Source organism: Miniopterus natalensis, chromosome 2, assembly GCF_054644295.1.
Source record: "Miniopterus natalensis isolate mMinNat1 chromosome 2, mMinNat1.hap1, whole genome shotgun sequence".
In the NCBI taxonomy this organism is placed as follows: Eukaryota; Metazoa; Chordata; class Mammalia; order Chiroptera; family Miniopteridae; genus Miniopterus; species Miniopterus natalensis.
In genome coordinates this window covers 23,985,303-24,010,173 of record NC_142082.1, presented here as the reverse complement: position 1 = coordinate 24,010,173, position 24,871 = coordinate 23,985,303, and the positions used below count along the sequence as shown (strand labels likewise).

The following is a 24,871-nucleotide window of genomic DNA, read 5'->3' as shown; positions in this document are numbered from 1 at the left end:
CTCAGCCAAGAACTCAGAGGGGTAGAGGGAAAGCTATCTTTCACCCTCTAGAGGAGTTAGGAAGGCTTTTGTGGGAACTGTGTGAGCAGAGACCGGAAAGAAGAAAGGAAATGCACGGCCCGTAGAGAGAACAGGACGTGCGTGTTTGGAGTGTTCTTGGCTCAGCAGGGATGCCAAGAACGAAGCCCTGTGAATGAGGGGAAGGAGGTGGTAGGGGAGAAAGATGAAAGAGGAAGCCAGGGGCAATGGTAAGAATGTGGGATTTTATTTTTATTGTGCTAAAATAGTCATAACATTTATCTTTTTATCCATTTTCAAGTGTACAATTCACTGGCATTAAGTACATCACACTGTTGTGCAACCAATGCTGCTACCCACCCATCCATCATCCACCTTCACCGAGTGAAACTCTGTACCCTTTAAACAACTCCCCATTCCCTCTTCCCTCCAGCCCCTAGTAACCACTGTTGTATTTTTCTCTATGAATTTGATGATGCTGGGTATCTCACAGAAATGGAATCGTACAGTGCTTGTCCTTTTGTAACTGGTTTATTTCACTTTGCATAATGCCCCCTAGGTTCATCCATGTTGTAGCAGGTGCCAGAATTTCCTTTTATTTAAAGGCTAAGTAATATGCCATTGTATGAATAGCTCACATTCATCTGTTAATGGAAACTTGGTTGTGACTCACCCTGGGGGGGGAGGACATGAACACCAGGAGGTGAGATCATCAGAGACCATCTTAGCGATTGCCTGCCATGGCTTCCAATAAGAATTTTCTCTCATCCTTGTTGGTTCTTCTGTACATAGTGTGCCTTTTTACTCGGGATGATTTTAAGATTACCACTGGTTTTAAGCAATTTGGTTTGGTGTGCCATTATGAATTTTTCTTAACATTTCTTGTGTTTGGTTGGGGGTCACTAGCTTCATGGATCTGTAGGTTTATAGTTTTCCTCCAATTTATAAAAATGCAGCCATTGTTTCTTCAAATACTTTTCTATCTCCCTGCTCTTCTCCTTTGGAAACTCCAGTTACACACATATTATTGATCTGAAGTCCATAGTTCACTGATGCTCTGTTAATCTCTTTTCAGTTATTTTTCCCCCCTCTGTATTTCATTTTGAGTAGTTTCTATTGCTATGTCTTAAAATTCACTAATGTGTTCGTCTGTAATGTCTAATCTGGACTTTGGCTAGGAATACGTACACTACACATTCATATTTTGGACAATTTCCTTAAAATATAGTCCCCCAGATTAACTACCAGAGTAGGGGGTAGAAACATTTTATAGCTCATATCACATACAAAAATAGTACTAGTGTATTTGTGGCTTCAGACTTACAGAGTTCTAGGTAGTATCTACCTGAGGTTTTGTTCACACTGCAGCTACATTAGCTCATTGTTCTGCACCACTGTTAATGTACTTGGCACAGGGATTAGGAAATGGGGAAAGATTCTGACTTCAGAAGTATTCTTAATGGCGAATGGTACCAGATATTACCGGCGAAGTTAGACCTCGGTCCTTGAGTTTGTTTAAGAAAGAATTCAGAGCTAAGAACTCAAAGACATGCAAAAGTTTATTTAGAAAGTCACAGAAGTAGAACAAGTAAGCTGTACAAGTGAGCCAGCTAGGCTGTGTGGACTCAGGAAACAAGTTACAGAGGCAAAAGAAGGGCACTTGGAGCTTAGGAGAAGGCAAGCAAAGGTATGTGCCTGAAGGAAGAAGGCTCAGGCATGCTCTAGAGAACGAGTGAGCACTAGGTCCTTTGTGTTAAGGAAAGAAGGTGGTGGTAAACGAAGGCGTGTGTGAGAGATGGGGGGGAGGCTGAGCCCTTCATCTTCAGGGCTTTTATCTGTTTACCAAAGGGAGAGGTTTTAGGGGAGGTTTCAGGGGAGGATCCAATACAATATTCATCAGCATTCCAGGTGTGTCCTTTCAGGGGGTCATTCGTCAATGCAGCAGGTCCTGATGTCAACCATGACATTGCTTCAGCTGGTTTTGCCGCTTTTCTGGGCCTGGAGCTGAAACACAACTGAGGCCTAGATGTTATCGCTAGTTTGACCGAAACTGTCTCTGTGGTCAACAGACCCGAGGCTTTGTTCCTAAGATTATTTGATGTGGGCCAGAACCTCATTGTCTTGAGGGCTTAGTGCTTAAGGAAGAGGTCCTGCAAGGGCTTGTATGGGAGTTGTATGAAGCTATTCTCTGGCCTCATCATTCCTCCTCTAAGGTGGTCCACCACATGACTGGTGACGGGAAGAAAGGTCAGGGGAGGGCACAGAGCACATGATGAGTGATATGGATGGTCGGGGTGGTGGTGTCTAAAACACATGATCAGCAATATTCTAGGGGAGGAAAGGGTCTTGGGGGCAAGGTCCCACCCTACAATACTTGTTTTCCATTTTTGTCCATTGCATCCATGGCTTTCCACCGTGGTGACTTTCTGTACCTGGCTTATGACCCCTACTCTGCTCATTCTAACTGCCGACTATATCAGTGTGGTCTTCATAGCAGAAACCTTCCTTCTCTTTGAATCCAGAAGGGTAGCTGGATAGTAAGCTGGATCATTCCTCCACTTAAAAGTGGGGTGTATGCAGTCAGTCCCTTGAACCTAATCTTATCTGTGACAATTCTTACAATAAAAGAGAAGTGATGCTGTGTAGTTTCCAAGGTTAGGTCCTAAGAAGCTTTGAAGCTTTCACAGATCTCTGAGAAGTCTTGCTTGGGCAGGGGGTTGGGTTGGGGGAGAAGCTAGCTGCATGTAATAAGTCCATCTAACCTGAGACTCCATTGTGTAGGTGTCCAAACCAGTTATGTCAGGAGGTTGTGTGGAGTTGCTTGATTAGCCCTCAGGTTCTTTCCATGTCAGTCAGGGTACCAAACATGTGAGAACAGCCTTCAGATGACTCTAGCCTCAGACATCACCTAACTGCAATTGAATGAGGGACCCCAAATGAGAGCAACTGAGCTTGTCTCCAAACCTGCGAGAGATAACATACCATTTAAAGCCATTAAGTTTTGGATGTAGCATTAACCAGAACAGAAGCATAAATGCTAATGCAAACTGGTAGACTTTCGGCTGAGCTACTTCTATTTGGGAACTTTTCTGTGTTGTGCCCCATTTGATAATCCAAATCTTTGAAGGCAAAGACATTTTTTGGTTTAATTTTTGTGATTCAACCTACCTTCTCATGTGCTTCAATATTAAATACTCAGGACACTCAATATATTAAACTTAATATGGTTATTTCCATGCTAATATATATATATGTAAAACATGTTTTCCAATATTAAAATGAGCTATGTGCACACTAGTTTTTAAAATCTTGGCACGAAGTTCACTTCTAAATTACTTAACTGATTATTTTGATGTAAATATAATCAATTTCCACACTGCTACTACAACTTTACATAACACTGACGATGCCGTATTTCAATAATGTTTAGGGTGAGGTGGGAAAATGGTGAGTTGTCAGGGTCTACAAGGCAGGAAAAGGCACTTATTGCCTAAATAGAATGCCAACAATGCTTTATGTTGTTAAACAAAATAAATACTCTGCCATTGGTTCTTGCTGTACTGTCTGTGGTAAGAATGATCATATTAACATGATAACTCTAAGAGGGGAGAAGCCATGTTTAATTTTCAACCCTAAGACCTTTGCACAAGCAGTATACAAACATTAAGTACCAGTCTAAATCAAAACAAAATCTATCACAGGTACTAGGGAAAAAAACCTCAAATAGTCTTGATTTACACTAAATCAGTGGTATAATCTTTAAATTGACAGCACACTATGTCAAGTGCCAAAGGCAAGTGGATGAAAACTATTAGTTATGAGATTAGTGTTTGTCATGATTTAAGAGAAGGAAAAAAACTCAGCTGAATTTTTATACAAGTCTTTATTTACAACTTGTTTAACAACTGTACACTTTTTGCAGCCTTGAAACATTTTTGTACTCGAATGGGAAAATATAGTTTGACCAAATCTTAACTTTATTCTTCATATACATATACATATATTATATGCATACATATAAACATGTACATATAATTAATACCATAACAAGTTGGCAGTCATAAAATTAAAATGAATAAGTGATATCAAAAGGAAATTCAATATAAGATTTCAAAAAAATTTAAAAATCTGTCTTCTGGTAGTTTCTTGGACTTTATATTTTTGTGACTTTAGTAGAAATTTCTTACTAAGGTTCTCTACCAATTCATTCACCTCAGAAAAACAGTGAGAAAATCCACCTACCTCACAGTAAATAGTTGGTAAACATGGGGGGAAATGCTTGTATGCCAATGTTACTAAATTTGTATTGACTCCACTTATAAAGTGAGAAATTTTGAGTCCTATGTGGATTCCATTTTTGGATTATAAGGACAAAGAATGAAATTGTGAAATGATTGATTCAATAGTCAACCAGAAATAAGAACATACCTAGCAGTCTCCTTTTTGTAAAGGCTTAACTTCGGTAGATAACTATAGTGTCAAATATGAAACTAAGAACAACTCACAGAACAATCAATAATACTTAAGACATGAGTATAAGGCTTTAGAGCTGGGACTGTAATCAATACAACTCCAACTCCAATGTACTAGGGTGTTTTCCAGCTCATCTGAAAAGTTCAAAAAGTACTTGGGGGGGGGGGGAACCTCTTTCTATCCCCAAATCTTTGATATAATTTATTAATCAAAATAAGGCAAATTATCAGATATCTTTGACTTTCACCATTCATTATACAACCGAAACTTGGGTGTTATAAATGGTGGGGCAATTGTCAAAACATGAAGATTGCAAAGCAAGACAAACCCGGACATTACTCTTCCGAGTACAACGCATTCTGAATTACACATAACCTGCAAACAGCAAAGTTAGTGACAGCAGTGACATTGTAGTGCATCTGAATTTTAAATAACTAAGGCTATTAAAAAAGAAAAGGCTACCATTAAAAAATCAGAAGGCCTCAAATCATTGATTGGCATTGTGTACAGTTATTTCCTGTATTTATACTAAAATGCTATTTCTTATTTCAAGCATATTGAAAATTTCCCTTAATATGAGTCTCTGTAGAACACATTAAGTTAGGCACCAAGAAAATAATAAACTCAAATCGTAGACTCATCTGAACCTGAACGACAATAAGAATTTTATCATAATTGGCTTGGAATTTGATACTACTGGAACAAGTTCCATTGCTTGATTAAAAATTTTGTACAAGGAAGAAGAAAGCATCATGACTTCCTAACAGGATAGTTTAAGTACAAACTTAACTCAAAAGAATTATGATTAGTCTCTTATTTTCATTAAAAACTCACCAATGTATTTGTATAGATCCTGTTAGTTATGTTACGTGCTTTAGTCATAGGCCAAGTGAATTAATAAATACTAAACAATGTTTCATTAACTAATTCATTGGAATAAAATGTTTGCTTTATACATAAAATTTAACTTGATTCATAATCTGAGTTATTAAGAGCAAGATACTGAAGGAAACTAAAGAAATCATTTGGATCTTGATGTACCTTAAGGTAGAAAATAATCGAATCTGATCGTAGGGACTGAAAAATAATTGTTGGCCACTTTCATTAGCTCTATATAGATTCAGAAGTAATAAAACAGAAGAATGTATTTATCAATTTTTACTTGTAAATAAATTAAGCACTCATCAGTTTCTGCTCGGTACATGTTAGAAACTATCATCAATGTTAAAACACTACATAAAAAAGAAAAAAACATGAAGATACTAAGTTATGATTTATGAAATGACAATTATGTCATTTGAAAAGTAAAGTGCTAAGAGTCTGTTTAATAGTGTCAACAATAAAATTAAAGTTGAAAAAAATATATATATATACTGAAAAGTAGTTTTAAAGAATGGGGTTTTCATTCTTCCAAGGTGTTTAAAAAGGGCTATTAATTTTAATAAGAAAAATAGCTTTATTGAACGATTGCAGTAAAGTCTAGGAGTTATCAGACATTAACTGAATGCCTTTGTTTTCCCTTGGGGTTTTACAGCACTGGCAAAAAGCATTTTCTGCAATGACAAAAATGTTCTAAATCTGTTTCGGCCGATATGGTAACACTACCCATGTGTGGCTACTGAAGTACTTAGTGTGGCTAGGTGACTGGGGAACCAAATATTTTATTTAATTTAAATTGTCACATGTGGCTAGCAGCTAATAATTGGATGATGCAGGTCTAAAATCTACTCTTATCTAGATTAACAAGAAGCCAATGGATGATAAAAGACAATTTAGACGGAGACCTATCCATTCAACAACTAATTAGTAGACACCCAAAATGTATGTTGTCCATGTGTGTGTGTGTGTGTGTGTGTGCGCGCGCGCTCGTGTGTGTTTACTTTCTTACTCTGGGAGCACAAAAGCAGCTCTCTTCTCAAAGGTCAGCGTCTAGGCTTCTGTTTCAGTGTTGCTTTCTAGGTGGCCTGCTAAGCAAAGCACATCGGCAGAACGGGCGGTACTGCAGAAGGAAATGCTACAGACACTTTGCACACGATAAAACCATTTCTCTCATCTGAAAACACAGTTAATACAAAACTCTAAGAGAAAGTTCTTACGAGCAAATCTTCCTATTCTTTGGCAGTAAATCATGTGTCAATGCTTATGTAACAAGTATTTTAGTATTTTTTCACTATGATTTGAAAACTGTTCTATTCAACTTACACATAGAAGAGTCCTGACTCCTAAAAACACCTCTTAGTAAGCCAAAAACTTTGCTATGTTTGAACTCAAGAAAATGACCAAGTTCATAAAGCATATCTGTTATAGTAGCACTAAGAGTATCTCTGTAGTATTCTGCCCTCTTCAGGACCTGCCTTTTCCCATCACCTCACCGCCACCACTTACCAGATTCTGACTTCACAGCTCCTGGTATTTGGCTTTCTTTCCCCTGCCTTTGGGTACATGCAATGATGAAGAAACTATGAACGCTAAGAGCCATCTGTAGGCTGGTATTTTAGGAGACAGGAAAATCAAAGGTAAGAGTATCTTCTGATTCACCAGAAGACTGATTACATTTTTATCACTGCGACTCCAGAAAACAAAAAGTTTCACGGGTGTTTGCATTTGAGAGAACTTGTTTTCATGTGTTATTAATTTATGAGTCTTATTAATGTGAAATATAAAATGTAATTCATGCTTAGTAGCCCCAAACCAGCTTCAAATATACTTCCAGACTTAGAACTTCCGATCTGACTTTAAAAAAATTTCAGGAAGAGTACAAAGCCCATTTACCTGGGCAATCTTTGACATTTTTCTGAGTGAGTGCTCCAAAGTAAGGAAAAGAACCCCAGTGGAAAAGATAAAACATGCCACAGAAAGGTAGAAGGAAAATAGTTATCTAATATTAGTAAAGTGCTGTGAATCTTGCAGGGAAGTATAAATAACACATAAATGATTAGAAGTAACACTAAATAATAAGACACTCATTTCTAATAGTGACATACATAAAATAAACACATGATAAAGTGTATATAAAGTAATCACTGACTATAGGTTAGCAGATACACCAAGAATAAATATGAGCCCCTTTTCTTAATTTCACAATATAGTTGCTAAACTAATTATTTTCTATTGCCAATTTAGAAATCTCTAAAGTGGTAATGCCTGCTCAAAAGTCTCCCATGTGTTATTAGAGCCTCAGCATGCTTTGGTAGTTTTCTTTTTCTCACTTTGAGGTTGTTCTTCCCATGACATTTAATTTTTCCTTTAAGCTCTGAGTAGATATAATTCAGGATATCTGATAGCCCCAGGGGCCTAAAATTTTGAGGCTATCGATAACTTCTCTGATGACTTGGTCTTCACACTCCAAACATCTAATTCAGAGCCTGGTGATAATGTATCAGATACATAAGGGCTCTCCTTGAATATATTTTTAAAAATATATACTCTTGCTTTCACTTTAAACAAAATTTTCTGTGAGGCTACTATGTATAATTAAGAGGGACATAAAACTGAGCCCATGGTTTGTAAACTAGATAAAGCAGCTAATCTAGATAACTGTTAGGAAGTCAATAGTGATTTTCAGCCCCAAAGATTTCTTCTCATCTCATCAAATCACAGTATTCTCAATGAACTTAAATCACTACCTTAGGTTTAGTAATGGGTTAACAGTTTCAAAATGAAAAGATGCTTTCCTCTCCAGTGATAACATACAGAGTTAATATTGTGTGCCCAGTTAATGCCCAATGAAGGGAATGATAATTAGAAAATAAATTACATTCTGCCCACTCTTTTAAGGAATGATCACATAATAAAGTCAGAAAATTTTATGTGAACTTTTACTTTAGGAACATTTGTTAAGACAGTATAAGTTTTCATTGTATTAAAACTTCCATCTGCCTGGATGTGTTTTATAACTAGGCTATTTCTTATCCCAATAAGAAATGGATTTGCCTTAATAGCATTTCTATTACTTTCTCAGATTTCTATGCTCACTTATATACAGCATACAAACTTATCTTACAGGATATTATTGGAAAATATTGAAAGCAGAAAAATACTGAAGAGAGACATAATGTAATTGCTGATATATAATTGTTAGGAAACATTTATAGATCCCCTACAACTGCCAAAACTCACATACTTGCCATAACTAGGTTCAGGCCTCTAGTTTCTCAGTAACTAATGCCTCTTCTCTATCATTTTAAGTGCAATGTGGAGAATCCAAGGGCATTTAAAGATAACGTTAAGTTTCATACGGTTTTATATTCAAGATAATACATGTAAATTGGATTGATAAAAGACTGTTTAAAAACAAAATAATCAGTACATACTTCCCAAGAACATAATCAGTGGTTTAAAAGAGATGGATGTCATTCCATTTGTGCTGTCCTTCATTTATAAAAAAGGAGCTAAATATTAATGCTTCTGTGGTTTGAGGGAATGGGGACGGGTAGAAATGAGCTGTTACTAACAAGTTATTTCAAGTGTTTTGGGCTTCTGAGAAATGACTGATATTTACTGCAAAACTTTAGACCCTAAAATTACTATGCTGAAATTAAGACAATAAAACCTTTTCAAATTTTTCAATAAAAGGAACATACAAACAATTCTTATTTAAATATGCTTTATAGAAAGTAAAAAACTGGATGACAGATACATTGAGAATAGCCTTCCTCATATAAAAACTTCATGATATAAAGTCACTACAGTTACAAAGAATAAGCTCTGAAAATGCTTTCTAAATGTAATGAAACTGGTACAACTACCAAAATAAGCTGCCAAGTTGACAGTGGGAACTGTAGGAAAAGAGATGATCATTATTGAATGGAAAACCCTTTAAACTTATAAAAAGGGGAAAATAAAAAACATGCTAAAATAATTTTCGAAGCTTCTGATACCCTGTTTTAATTTTATTGAGTACACTCATCTTACTTTGGGATATCACATAGGCTTCACTGTTAAAGACGTACAAGGCTACATCAGCTCTACAGCCATTTCTGGGGAAAGGGTTCCTTCATTAAGGGTTCCTTCATAAGGCTAAAAAGTCAAAATATCCTTCCATAGTTTAATGGATAGACAACAAAAAGCACTGTGCCTTAATGTTGTTATTTTGCTCTTAGCAAAAAGCAAGATGCCAGGTACTTCCTTTCACTGTAGGATCACAGATACTCTGATCCGTGTGTCTATGAACTAGCTAGGTCTGTACTTACTAGCTGTGGGTTGTGGATGCTTTTTCAGATAAATGTCATGTTTCAACTGAGGAAAACTGTAACATTCCTGGAGTCTGAGATCTGGACAATTGGAGATTAAATGCCAAGAGTTAAGATAATTTAAAATTTTTAGATTTTTGTTTCAAGATAATTCTTATAATGGGATAAAGATTTTCAAGTTTTTAACATGGTTATTATCTTTAAGGATGATTGCTTATCTGAGAGCAAGAGACACTAAAAAATATTTCATCTCATTAGTTAACAAGAATCAACAAAACTGTTACTGAAAAGGAGATGTGAGTAAAGTAGCGCATAAATAAAATGTCTTTTCTTCAACTTCACTCATCTTTCACTTACAACGTATTGCTGATCTATTTGGACAGCATGAATTTTCATGCCTTTGTGAAAACTAATGAACTATACAGGCTGATGTCTCCAGATATTATTTAGCTTAATTTTGTACAATTGAGTTTTTATTATATAAACAATAAAACCTCAATAAAATTACAGACAATACTTCCTTATTATAATCTAAGTATGCCATTAAGCCAGCTTTACCAGGCTAGTGCTATCTAATACAAATAATTCAACCTTGACCAATTCTGGAAACATGGGTCCTTTATTCAGGGACTTCTTTTTCTTGGTTATTCACAAGCAATTAGACAAATTATAAAAAGATATGATTAAAAATTTGAAAGTTACTTTAAGTACAACTATTATTCTCTTTTTAGATGTGGTAACCTACAATATTTACTGGATTTTTCCCCATTATGAACTTCTTAAGTAGATACTGCAGAACATAAATGTTATGCTTTAATATTCCTTAGTTATTTACTTCGTATTTTCTTACCCTGGTTAGAAGGCAAATAGCAAACAAGCTTTCTGTTTATAAGAATTCGGACACTAGGCGGATGGATCAACTCAACCTAACGCAGTAACACTGTATACTTGGTCCATTGCCGAGGCCAGGACTAGCTCCACTGTCTAAGTGAACTGTGGCTTCATGAAGCTACTGTATCTAAGGAGTTTGTGAAAATAAAGCACAGCATAGCTCACCTCTAGATAAAGCAGCCAATGTCTTTTACCTTCCAGATAGACTGTGCATCATCACAAATCTGAGAAATTATAATCATTACAGGAGAAATAGAAATTTCATAAATCCTATCCAAAGCTGGCCAGGGTTGTCGCTGTTACAGCTAAGTGTTATTCCTGCTTTTTTTTTTTTTTTTTAAACATCACAGAATGTTTAGAAATATAATTTCTTTAATGTAATGAAAGTAATATACTAAACTTTAAAGGTACAGTAAAGGAGAGTAAAAGTTATGAATGTAAAGTACCAAAATAATAGCCTGCAACAGATGAAGAAAAATAAGTAACACTTCCTTCTAAACGCTTGGCAACTTTCCAACCCACTTAGAGAACTAGAGCTGAGTAGGTGGGTGGGTCAGAGACCAGGACTGGGGCAGTAAATAGAGAAGTAAAATTAAAACCTCTTATTTTATGGGGATACAATCCTTTCAATAAATAGTTCACAGATTCTTTTATGTACTCTGCAGGTATAATTTCCCAATTATTTTAACTTGACCAAAGTTATTAATGCTCTATTTTAAAACAGTTGGATCCTTAGGTGATTTGTAAAATTAGGGGCTGGGGATAAGAGCCATCCCAAGTAGATTTTGATCTTTTATTGTCAAAACTTTCTATGTTGATTAGGTCTGTTCAGTCCTCTGAAACTCCACAATGCCTCTGTCCATGTGGTTCCATTATCACTAATTCTTCCTGTTTTACAGTCATATCAGGCAGAAGCATTCACACTGTGCTTAGATTTCTGTACTTAATGTAAAAATTAGCACAATGCATGAAGTCATTTCTATGCATATTCTAAAACTACCTTCAAGTATGATTTCTGAGGACAAAGGAAAACACTACTAATTTTTAGGTCGATTTTCTTATAAAAATGGAGGCAAGAATTTAAAACCAAACATTTGAATACAGTTTCTGAAAATTCTCAATTACATTTAGCTTGATTTAAAGTTACTAATTTGTATTTAATACACAGAACTGAATGAAACCTGAACTTCCAAATAGCACGTACATGAAATAAAATCCTCTAATTTGAAAACCTATCTAAAAACAAAAATAAACAAATTAAAAAATTGACCTAATTTCAGTAATTTTTTGCTTTTAATAAAATGGCCTATGGTGCGAGAAAAAGGCTGAAAGGGAACTTAAATATAATTGGGACCAAATACTTTAGTCAATATGCAGTCAGGCAGAGGCATTTCATTTTCAAATAAATGATATTTTACAGTTATGTAGCACCTTATATACTCAAAGTGCTTTACAATCATTATTACTTGACAACCATTCATCAATGTAAATAAACATGGTTTATAATCAAGCTATCAATGAATCTAAACACTTTGATGCAACCAAATACCTAAGAGAATCTATTCAGTCGCAAAGTCTTGGACTAATAGGTAGAATTAAGAAAAAATGTAAGAGACCTGTCACAACATCACATATAAGAAGTCACTTGCTATTTTAATGACTGATATTAAGATGTTACGTATCAGCAATTATTGAGACATAGAAGTGTTTATATTAATGAATTAGTAAAACAAAAGAGGTGCAAGTCAACAAGGAAACTGCCCAAAAGGTAATGCTACCTATTATTTATAAATATATGAAAACAGATGTGGAGGACAATTGAAACCATGACTATCAGCCACACTGCCAGCTTTTGATCCTGTTACTGTGATATTCCAAAGCAAGAAATAATTAATGCACTGCCTGATTTTTCTCGTCTGTGATTTCCCCCCTAATAACCTAACCAATGCATTCATTTCTGCCAGCAATAAGATAGCAGAAAATAATAAAATTCTATGTATTTATGTTTTAAAAATAGTTTTCAAATCTTCAAACAAATTTAATTTCCTATAAAACAATGTGAAAACTAATTTTTCCCTTCTATCAGGTGCCTTAGAAAAGATCTGATTAGCACCTCTGCCAATGTAATTATTAATTATGTCTTTGCAAAAAGTGCACTTGCCAACCATTCATTTTATATAGTAAATATGCAAGTTATTTGAAGTGCATTTGGAAAACAATTCAAAACACAGACTAATACATCATAAAAAGATTAATTCCCTTTAAACAAAGACATTCTTATAAAGCATGATAACACAGAGGCACAAGAAAGAATATAAACTGTATATCAATTATTGGCAGAAAATCGAATTCATTACAAAGCCTACATCATTGGGGAAAGGATGTTTTCATACAAAGAAAAGTATTATATTATTATACAACACTTTTAATTGGGCATTTAAAAAATTTTTGGCACATGAAAAGGAACTGAAAGGAGTACAAAATAAAGGACCAAGAAACTAAAACATTACAGATACAGAGAGAAAGTCCTCAAATGAGAAACAACTAAATATTAACATAACATAGAGACAAAATACAAGCTGGCTGAATTTCCTGAAATGGTGTTATGTGTAACAGAAGTATGTTTTGAACGCAGGATGTGTTTTATTCTATTGGCAAGACTTGTCTACCTTGCTGTGGCTGGTTGAACATGGCCCGGGTAAGATCTTCTTGTGCTGGTTGCTTGTCTTTGCCTAGCCAGAAATGACTGCCCTGAACCTGTACTAGCAAGTCTATCTTCAGCCGCCTTTTTATGCAGAGTCATTCCCTATATCACACAGAAAAAAAGGTAATCAATGAAAAAACAGTGGAACATACTCTCACAAAAGACAATTTCATCATGCAGATTTTCTTATTTTGTATCAAAGGCACAATTACGAATGTTAATTCTGCTCATTATAGATTAAAATTTTATAGACATTTCAGTTCCAACAATTAGGTACAAATCTTCCTTTGGAAAAATTAAGACTTAATTTTCTGAACTGACAATAACCAAAACAGATAACGGAGACCGATTTTTAGAATACAGTACCCATTCTTAATCACCCATACTTCCCTTTCAAATCAAATGTAAGAAGCGATTTTCCAAGGAAAAAGGTGAGATTGATTGGTAGCAGTTGATTCACAAGGGGCTGTGGAAATCACAGGACACATTTAGAATGGAAAACCACAAATGCACCTGTTTCCTAAGGTGGAAAGCACACTGGGTATAATACATACCACACCATGCTGTTTTTCTTCACTTCAGGAAGACTTCAATTCTCAAACAAATTCAGAAAAGTTCCTGGCAGCCTAAATAGAGGGCTCACCAGGGGGCAGGGGATCTTTCTTGAAGACAATAGGATGGCCTACTAGGTCAGAAGGGAGAGGAACTGTAATTGCTGGGCCCAGAGCATCTTAACAGGAGGGAAGTAACCTCTGGGGGGTGCACTCTGTAAATGAGGAGGAATAACCACAATGACAGCCTACGAGCAGATCAGGAAAAAAGTGGTCTTGGTACTCACTCATTTAAAGAGCAAGTAGAGAACCCTCGCCAAACATTAAGCACTGAGAGCGGCTGTTTAACCTCACCTGTGACGGGATGCAAGCAAACTGATGGGAGGAAGTGGGAGGCAACAAGGAGGACATGAGGCCCTGGGAGCCGGGGGAGGGTCAGGCAGACAAGCTGAGCTCCTGAAAAGACACAGCCTTCCCAGAATGAAGTGGGCACACAGGCACAGAGGACAGGGGACTAAAACATAAGTCTTCCTATCACCAGTTAGCTTCTAGGAAAAACACGGGTCATGACTTTGCACTCTGAATAGAATAGAATATAGTCTATCCTATATTCCCAGATACACTAACACATCCCTCCATTTTGCCTATAAGAAAATCCAGAAGAGGTTTTTTCACTCAATTTGAAATCAAAGCATTTAAGGATCTGAATAAAATTGACAAATATCTATTGGTAATCTTTATTTATTAATTTGGCTACATATATTAACAATTATATGTTACTTAAAATATACTATTTTTTTCGCTTTCACATTCTAAGCAACTTATTCAAATTCTTCATACACTTTCAAGACTTCAGTATCCAACACAAGGCCATTCTCTGAGATACTTAAAGCCCTTTCCCAGCACCTGTCACCTTCACTTCCACCTCAGTAGGATGAGACGCAGAACATCCTGAACGTATGTATGAAGCTGTTACTGGTATCTTATCCGAACATAACCTGTGTGAGTCTACTCAGTTATTCCTTCACTCTCTGGAGAGCTGGAAATCAGGACTATTCTTTAATACTATATCACAGGATAAATAAATTTAGTTCCATAAGAAACACAATAGGTGAAGGCATAAAAATCAAGAATATTGAGGGGCAGAGCTCCAGATGGCTATTACTAACCTGTAAGAAAGATAAAGAGGAAAGAGAACAGGTGGTGTCAAGACTAGTTCCCAGAGAACTTCCTTAATATTTAGTTTTTTCCTATTTTTTAATTTTAATTTTCAAGAAACCTATACTTGTTAACAGTAATAGTATTTTAAACTCAATGACTTTCTCTTTTGTTTTTAAATTGTGGTAAAACCTTCAATATGTAGTTTTAACCAAGGCAATTATAAATGTGGATATGCCATGAAATTGTAAGAATTTTTGACACAGATCAAATCACACGATTAGGAGACTGGGACACTAATCTTTAAGGCACAGTATCGGTTAGAACTGTGAAACAGAAACAATGGTAATGTGCCAATAACACAACTATAGGTTCCAAGAGGGTTGATGAAAGGAATCTGGTTTAATTTCCCTTCTCAGGCAACTAACACTTTGAAAAGGCAGAAGTGGTCTTGGGAAGAACAACAAAAAAGAAAAAGATGAAAAGTCTAGGAAAAAGTACTGAAAGAAGTACAGCATTCTTCCAAATCCACAGCTATTCATATCCAGAAAACCTTACTGAAGCCCAGAATGTGGTGAGCATTTATTTTCCCCTGCAATACATTTTAAGCTTTTTATGTGTGTTGGAAAATCTAATTTCGAAACCTCCAGTTGTTCAGGGTCTAACAACCATAAACATTTTCCAAACCCTATGAGATAGTTAAATTACACTCAGTATAAGTACCACTCCTGCAAGGTAGGTACTGAAATTGTCCCACAAAACAAAAGCTACTGCATCAGCATTTAGATATTATTAACATCCTTTCCCAAGAAGAAAATGGTTCTGAGAGACAAAAATCAAGCTGTCGTTTATCCTTCTACTCTCCAGGGGTGATGACGTGTTCGAGATGCCCTGGCCACCTGCACGCCGGCTCATACCTGCTTCTCAGTCTAGGGTCAGCATTAAGGTTTTGTTAGTGTGTGTTAGGACAGCAATTACTTTCAGATTCATTTGGTAGAACTGCTTCTACAGTAAAGGGCGGGTAATAAATACTACACATTCACTGAACTCTGCAGTGTTTTGAAGTGTTGCTGTCTTACCATATTGTACCAGGCACTAACAATATACTTCTCCTCCATCTCTCTTTGACTCTTCGTTTTCTCATATTCTTTCTAAAAAACAAGTACATATAAACATGTAAAGGTGAAAAACAATTCAATATCAATAAAATAGTCACAATTAACTCTACATTAGTGGAGACAACTGCATATGGCAAGGCTTCCGGAAAAGAAAGAATCAAAATCAATGATCTTATTATACAAAACAGTGAACTACCTCTAATGAATGGAACATTCGGTCCCGTTCCTGAAGTTGATTTTTAAGAGCTTGTATTTCTGGTGCTGCTCCTTGATTCTGTTTAGGATCTAAAGTACGGATAACCTGTAAAAAGTAATAAAAGAAAAAATTTGAAAGTTCAAACTGAAAGAATGTAACATCTAAGGAAGCACTTATTTAAAAAATGAAAGATAAACCTTATGAAAATGAAAGCTATCTTACAAGGATACATTAAAATTTGAATGTATAAAATAATGTTCAATTATTGTAACTTTTAATTATAGAAAGCTTTTAAATTATGTAAAATAATTATAAGAAGTCATTTTTGCTGAAAATTAATGTATTTTACTAACAGCAGACGCTACTGACAGCTGTTTTAGCCTTTCCCTTCCTTTTGATTTGGTTCAGCTAGCCCTCTGCCTCTGACCAGATGTGGACTTAGGAAGAGGGTCTTGATGGTTTAAAAGCCTGTCATTGTGACCCATCTCCTCTTCTGCCAGTGGCTTGGTTTAGGCATGCGCATGTGACACAATTCTAGCTAGCCAACTAGAGGTCTTCTGGGAAAGTCTGCTTTTTGGCCCAATACTTTTACCATCAAAAATGTCCAAACCTATAGAAAGCTTGAAAGAACAGAACAATAAAAACCCATTTCTTTTAACACAGATTCACCAATTACTGCACTGCCACTTTTGATTTCTCTCTCTCTCTCTCTCCACACCCCTCCCCCCAATTGCTTGTTTGGGGGACTATTTTAAAGCAACTTGCAGATCTCATGACACATAACCCTTAAATACCTCAACATGGATCTCAACATGGATCTCTTTAGACTAAGGGCATTCTCCTACATAATCACAGTAAGATTATCATCTGTAAGATAATAGTTCTACAAATCATCACTATTTTGTCCAAATCCACATTTCCACTGGTGTCTCCAAAATGTCTTTTCTAACTGCCCTTCTGTCCCCAGTCCAGGACCCAAAGATTAATGTATTATATTTGGGCATTTAATTTTTAAAAGTCCATGGGCTTTTAAAAATTACAACAGCCCGGCCGGGCGTGGCTCAGCGGTTGAGCGTCGACCTAAGATCCAGGCGATCAGGGTTCGGTTCCCGGTCGGGGCACATGCCCGGGTTGCGGGCTGCAGCAGATCCGTGGTTCTCTCATCATTGATGTTTCTATCTCTCTCTCCCTCTCCCTTCCTCTCTCTGATATCAATAAAGATATATTTTAAAAATAAAAAATAAATAAAAATAAAAATTACAACAGCCTCTTTTGCTGCCCCCACACTCTAGTGCCCATTTTTGTTTTTCAGAACATTGATTTTTATCCCAAATTCTGCATTTACCTGATTTCCTAAAAGTGTTATTTAACTTGTTCTAATAACCTCATTTTCCCTGAGAACTGAAGATTGCTTAGATTCAGGTTAAACATTATTGGCAATGATAACCCATCATGAGGCCACAAGATGCTGGTTGTTCTGCCATTAGTGGAGGTAATTTTGACTACTAGTTAAGGTGCTGACTGAAACTTATTTCCTGCATAAAGGTACATTTTCCTCTTAGTACTTCTTTTTTTAAAAAAAAAATATGTCTTTACTGATTTCAGAGAGAGGAAAGGAGAGGGAGAAGGAGAGAGAGAGAGAAACGTCAATGATGAGAGAGTCACTGATCGGCTGCCTCCAGCACGCCCCCCAACAGGGATCAAGCTGGCAACCCAGGCATGTGTCCCGACCAGGATCCTAGGCCGGTGCTCAACCGCCGAGCCACGCCGGCCGGGCTCCCTTTGGTACTTCTTGTTCTCCTGATTCTCTGCATGAGAAGTCACTCTACCTGCATTTTGAGAAGTCAGTGAAACATGATCAGAAAGGGAAGTGAGTGCCCACGAATGCAGACTTACACTTTTGGCTTTCTCTAAGTATTTCTTGTAGCGTTCTTCCATTTGCTTCATTTCTTCTTCTTTCTTCCGTAAAGCTTCTTGTAATTCTTCAATTTTTAAGGCTACAGATGAGACAACGAGAAACAGTTTTTAAATTGTAACAACTTTAAAAATATTTCAACTAATAGGAAATAGTTAATAGTTCTGAAATTGATCTATTCCAATAATTTTCTTTAAAAAAACAACAATTCATCTTTTTTTTTTTACAAAAAGTTTTTATAAACAAAAACTCTAGTATGAAAGTGCTTAAATTAAAAAATATCCATTGATGGATGGATGCACACACAAAATGTGGTATGTACATATAATCAGGTATTATTCAGCACGCTACAATATGGAGACATTATGCTGAGTAAAAATGAAAGACATTATGCTAAGTGAGATAAGCCAGAGAGGAAAGAACAAATATTATATGTTTCCACTTATATGAATGGGAATACCTAATAGTCAAATCACGGAGACAATAGAACAGTGGTTACCAGGGGCTGGGGTACAGAGTTTCAGTTTGGGATGATGAAAAAGTTCTGGAGATGATGGTAGTTGCACAACATCACTATACTGGACAGTTGAGCGATCGCTTGTGGTTGCACAACAGTGCGTATAAACTTACTGCCACTGAGCTGTATGCCTAAAATGGCTAAAATGGTCATTTTTATGTTATGTATATTTTATCACAATGAAAACAAGTCAAAGTCTATGTTTGGTTCCACCTTCCACATGTGAAAGTAAAAGTCTGTCTAATATCACACTGAAAATAATTTCATAAAGTATTCATTAGCATCCATAGTTATGGAAAGACAGAACTGTAATTAGAAATTTAAGAACTATTGTGAAGATTATATACTCTTTTTAAAAATAAAGCAAATCCTTTAAAATGGGGCTTATTTCTAAAATAAACAATTTATATAAACTCACCACCAAGGTAAAGTAAGGCTAACCTATTTAAAACTGTGCTAATTAGGAAAAACTCACAGCTGTTGTTAAATCTTGGTTCGAGATCTTCAATAATGGCTCTCTTTTTCTGCAATTCATTATTGGCTTCGTGTAGCTTCTCTCTGTAACAAAATATATAACACAGTGTCATCTAGTACTGTTATGTATTTTTTTTTCACTTCAAATGAAAAATGTAAGTTCTTTATTCTTGGCATACACTTTCATAGCACATAATGCTATAAAACAAAGATGAAAAGACAAATCCAAAAGGAACTTAATATATCTTTAAAAAGTAAACTAAAAAATAGAGACAAAATCTCAGTGTTTGAAGTAGTAGTCACTTCTTTTACATAAACCTGCACAAGAGGGTACAAAGAACTTAATGATTTTTATTTTTTCCCCTAGGAATAAGGATATTGTAGAAATTAAATTTAAAACTTTGTAGAGGTTTTACAATGCAAAAATCTTATTGCAAAAAGGTGAAGTTCTAACAATAAGAACAGAAAGAACACTATGCCAACCGAAAAGAAAGATACATGCAACTACATGGATAGATATCACAGGCTGTGGGGCACAGGAAGTCAGACATAACAGGGCAATGCTGAATTATTACTTATATGAACTTCAGGAAGTATCCAAACTAATGAAAAGTGATGGAGATTAGCACAGCGGCTACTCTGGGGCTATAATCAATCAGTCACAAGGGAGAACGATAAATGCTGGTGGTGCTGGGAATACGCTGTGTGCTGATCTGGGCTACCCGTGTACGTAGGAAAATGCTCATCAAGCTGCTTGCAGACTTAGGGGCTTTGGATTTGCATACTTTATTTAAGTTACATTCTAATACAAATGTAAAAAACCGAATCAACCAAAAGTAACTTTATTCCTGGTGTTTATATAATATGTAATTCTCCCTATAGTATTTAGTGTGGCACTCTGTAGTATGAAAGAGAAAGAAGGCTGCCAAAATACAGAAAAACAGAAAATAGACAACTTTGTTTCCTCTATTTCTAGTCTTTTCAATGCATAATACAGTAATAAATCTTTTTCAACAATTTCTTGAGGGCATCTCAGTCACACATACACACACATGGTGGGGCAAAAGTAGGTTTATAGTTGTGAGTACTAGAAAGTTTATTCTTGTATTATTATTTATTAATTATTGTATTATTTTCCATACAAACCACTGCAAACCTTTTGTCCCAGCCTGTACACACACACACACACACAATAAATATATATAGTTTAAAGGACAAGAAGAACGAAGCCCAGTGAAGAAGCAATTAAGAAAAAATTATCCCAGAACAACGTGTCCCTATCCCCTTCCCAGAGGTAACCAGAATTCAGAATTTTAATCATTCTCATGATTTTTTAATAGGCCTTTGTACTCCTATACAATGTATTGCTCAATTTTGCCCGATTTTTACTTTATACATTACTTACACTGTATGTATTGTTCTGTGACTTCCATCTTTTACGTAACACTATGTTCTTGAGGTTCATCTATGTTGTTGTTAGCCCGAGCTTACACATTTTTACCACTCTATAGTGTTCTATTGTTTGAATACAGCTCATTCTAGCTATCATTTTATAATTGGTAGTATCTTTTAAAAAATATGTCTATTGATTTCAGAGAGAGGAAGGGAGAGAGAGAAACATCAATGATGAGAGAGTCATTGATTGGCTGCCTCCTGCACGCCCCCGACAGGGGATCCAGCCCGCAACCCGGGCATGTGCCCTGACTAGAATCGAACCTTGACCTCCTGGACCTTAGGTTTTGCTCAACCGCGGAGCCACGCCAGCTGGGCTGTTTTTTGTTTTTTTTCAATTTATTGATTTTGAGAGAGAGAGAGGGAAACATAGATTTGTTGTTCCACTTATTTGTGCATTCACTGGTTGCTTCTTGTACGTGCCCTTTCCAAAGATCGAACACGCAACCTTGGCTTACTGGGGAGGACACTCTAAACCAACGGAGCTACCCAGCCAGGGCCCAACTGGTATTGTTTCTACTTTTCTGTGATTATAAACAATATCCTTCCATACTTTACACGTCTCCTGACACATGGACAACAGCACTGCTAGGAATTTAGGGCAGCGGTTTTCACCAGTGTGTCGCAAAAATTTTTAAAACATGCTGTATTTAACCAGTCAAGGGCACTGCCCTCTTTCCCCTTAGACTGTGAAATAAAATGATGACAATGCCCAGCACAGCAGCCTTCCGGTGTGAACGCCCGTCTTGAGCCATAAGTATACATCATGAAACAGAACTGCACCTTTTTCTTTTTCAATCCTCACCCAAGGATATTTCTTCCGTTGCTTTTTTTAGAGAGAGTGGGGGTGGAGGGGAGAATATTTACTGCAAAAGGTAAGAGAAGTCTTGAATAAATACCATGTTCCAAGATGGAAGAAAGAAGTATTACAAATGCCCTGTCTAACCAAACCAATTAAAGGCTGTTGCAATTCCCAACAAAATCCTCATTTTTAAAAATATTACTGCAAAGTGATTCTGACGTGCACTAAACAGGACTTCACCTTATCAGATATTCTAGTATTTTATAAAGCTAAAAATTAAAACAGCATAATGAGGAAATAATAGATCAATGGAAGTAAATAGAGAACAGACTCTAATATACACATACAAATTATAGATGATGAAATACTTATTCAATATGTAGGGTGGGGCAAAAGTAAGTTTACAGTGATTCGTATGGAAAATAATACAATAATTAATAAGTAAGAATATAAGAATAAGCTCTGTTTCTTCTACTCATAACTGTAAACCTACTTTTGCCCCACCCTGTATAGTGCTGGGAAAGTTGGTTAACCATTTAAAGTGTTGAATTATTACCTAAGATCTTAAACCAAAATAAATTTCAGATGGATTAAGGATGTATTTTTATTGACTTAATTTTTAAAATTTATTTTTATTGTTGAAAGTATTACAGATGTACTCCCTTTTCCCCCCATTGATTCCCTCCCCCCTCCCCCTGCCCCCCAGGACATTTTAAAAAGAAACAAAAAAATATCATCAGATTTGTATAGAACCACAAAAGACCCTGAATAGCCAATGCAATCCTGAGAAAAAAACGAAGCTGGAAGTATTATACAACCTGGCTTCAAATTATACTATAGAGCTACAATAATCAAAACAGTATGGTATTGGCAGAAAAACAGACACACAGACCAATGGCACAGCACTGAGAGAGAAATAAAACCACATGTATATGGGCAGATAATTTTCAACAAAGGAGCCAAAAACACACAATGGAGAAAAGAAAGCCTCTTCCATAAATGGTGCTGGGAAAATTGGAAAGCCACATGCAAAAGAATGAAACTAGATTACAGTTTGTCCCCAAGTACAAAAATTATTTCAAAATGGATCAAAGACCTAAATATAAGATCTGAAAAAATAAATTACATAGAAGAAAACATAGGTACTAAACTTATGGATCTTAGTCATATTTTATGAATTTGACCCCAAAGGCAAGAGAAGTAAAGACAAAAATAAATGAATGGGACTACATCAAACTAAAAAGCCTCTGCTCAACAAAGGAAACTAACAACAAAACAAAAAGGCAACCAACCAAATGGGAGATGATATTTGCAAACAACAGCTCCAACAAGGGGTTAATACCCAAAATCAACATCAAATAAACAATCCAATAAACTCAACATCAAATAAACAATCCAATTAAAAAATGGGCAGACGATCTAAACAGACACCTCTACCAAGAAGATACATAAATGGTGAATAGATATATGAAAAGATGTTCAACTTCACTAGCTATTAGGGAAATGCAAATCAAAACTACAATGACATATCACCTCCACCTGTAAAAATGTCTATTATCAACCAGACAGGTAATAACAAGCGTTGGAGAGGTTGTGGAGAAAAAGAAACCCTCATTCACTGCTGGTGTGAATGTAAATTGGTATAGCCACTATGGAAAACAGTATGGCGGTTCCTCAAAAAATTAAGAATAGAGCTACCATATGACCTAGTAATTCTTCTTCTGGGTATCTACCTGAAAAAGTGAAAAACATTTTATTCACAAAGGTATATGCACCCCTATGTTTACTGCACCATTATTCACGGTGGCCATCACATGGAGGCAATTAAAGCGTCCTTTGACAGATAATTGGACAAAGAGGTGGTACGTGTATACAATGGAATACTACTCAGCCATGAGAAGAGATGAAATATTGCCATTGCAACAACATGGGTGAAGCTTGAGAATATTATGCTAAGTGAAAGAAGTCAGTCAGGAAAAGCTAAGAACCATATGATTTCACTCATATGTGGGAAATAAAACTGAAACTCATAGACAACAATAGAGTGGTTACCAGAGGGACAGGATGCGGGGATAAAGGAAGCCAAATATACAGTGATGGAATGGTTTGATGTTGGGTGGTGGGTACACAATCCAACACACAGATCATGTACCCTAGAAATGTACACTTGAAACCTATATGATCCTCTTAACCAATTTTACCCCAATAAATTTAATTTAAAAAAAAATTAAAATTAAAAAATTAAAAAGGAGGAATCAGTTGGCCACACTACAAAGCTGGCAAACTACAGCCTGTGGGCCACATTCAGTCTGCTGCCTGTTTGTTTATAGCTTTATTGGAACAGTCACAACATTAGTTTACATATTATCTAAAAGCCTAAAGTAATTACTATTGGGCCCTTTACGAAAAAAGGTTTCTGACTCCTGATCTAGAATGTCTCAAATGCCTAACTACGGTTATAAGTACTGCCTTAAAGTTATAAAACCCTGGAATCACATTTAAAAACAGTTCTAAAGCAGTCATTGTTCTGTTTTGACAATCTTTGGTGGAGATGACCCAGTAGACACTGTGTCTTACAATGTTCTGTTTCTTCAAAGAATACCCAAACCATTGCCTAGGCACTCTGTAACCACCTAACATAAAACACTTATGTTGCCCAGCTGGGCATGGCTCAGTGTTGAGCAATGACCTAGGATCCAGGAGATCGAGGTTCGATTCCCAGTCAGGGCACATGCCTGGGTTGCAGGCTTGATCCCCAGCAGGGCGTGTGCAGGAGGCAGCCGATCAATGACTCTCTCATCATTGATGTTTCTCTCTCTCTCTCTCCCTTCCTCTCTCTGAAATCAATAATGATATATTTAAAAATAAATAAATAAATAAATAAATAAAACAAACACTTATGTTTCACTAGATAATATAAGGATGAGCTTCAGTAGCTTTTATACTTACAGATGTTCTTCAAGTTTCTTTTTTAGAAGAACTGACTGAAAATGGAAAATAAAAAATAATTTATTAACATTTTTAAAACTAATGATTATTTTCTAAAAATTAAGAGCATAGTAGTAACTAACTCTGAGTGAGCCCTCAGTAATCTCTCTGGTCAAAGCTCAAAACACACAATGTACCCAAGTTTGTTTTGCTTTGACAGGGAGAGAGCAGTTTGTAAATGACAGCAATCAGTATAAAATACCCACAAACTGCACATCTGAATTATCTATTTATAGTAAGGGAAATGAATTAAAAAGCCACTTATGTATAGACCTAATAATATTCCTGGATTCAGTAGGCAGGTAGAACTCTAATAATAATAGACTTTCCATAAGACGCTTTTTATATTGTTTTCCCTGCATCATGATAAAGTCTGGGATCAATTTCCATAAGTACTTAAGATTTAATCAGCGATTTACAAA

General features: G+C 36.0%; 1 protein-coding gene across 1 annotated transcript in view; it reads right to left on the bottom strand.

Annotated features, from left to right (window-relative positions):
* Positions 1 to 4,386: 4,386 nt before the first annotated feature.
* The window catches only part of HOOK3 (hook microtubule tethering protein 3), an 81,696-nt gene continuing 61,211 nt past the window's right edge, over positions 4,387 to 24,871 (bottom strand). The window contains exons 17-22 of the mRNA XM_087814196.1: positions 24,411 to 24,445; positions 19,209 to 19,291; positions 18,198 to 18,298; positions 16,302 to 16,406; positions 16,067 to 16,138; positions 4,387 to 13,380 (exon numbers count right to left, since the gene is read on the bottom strand). Of these exons, the coding sequence (XP_087670322.1) occupies positions 13,240 to 13,380; positions 16,067 to 16,138; positions 16,302 to 16,406; positions 18,198 to 18,298; positions 19,209 to 19,291; positions 24,411 to 24,445 (537 nt within the window). The 3' untranslated portion in view covers positions 4,387 to 13,239. The remainder of the gene's footprint in view (positions 13,381 to 16,066; positions 16,139 to 16,301; positions 16,407 to 18,197; positions 18,299 to 19,208; positions 19,292 to 24,410; positions 24,446 to 24,871) is intronic.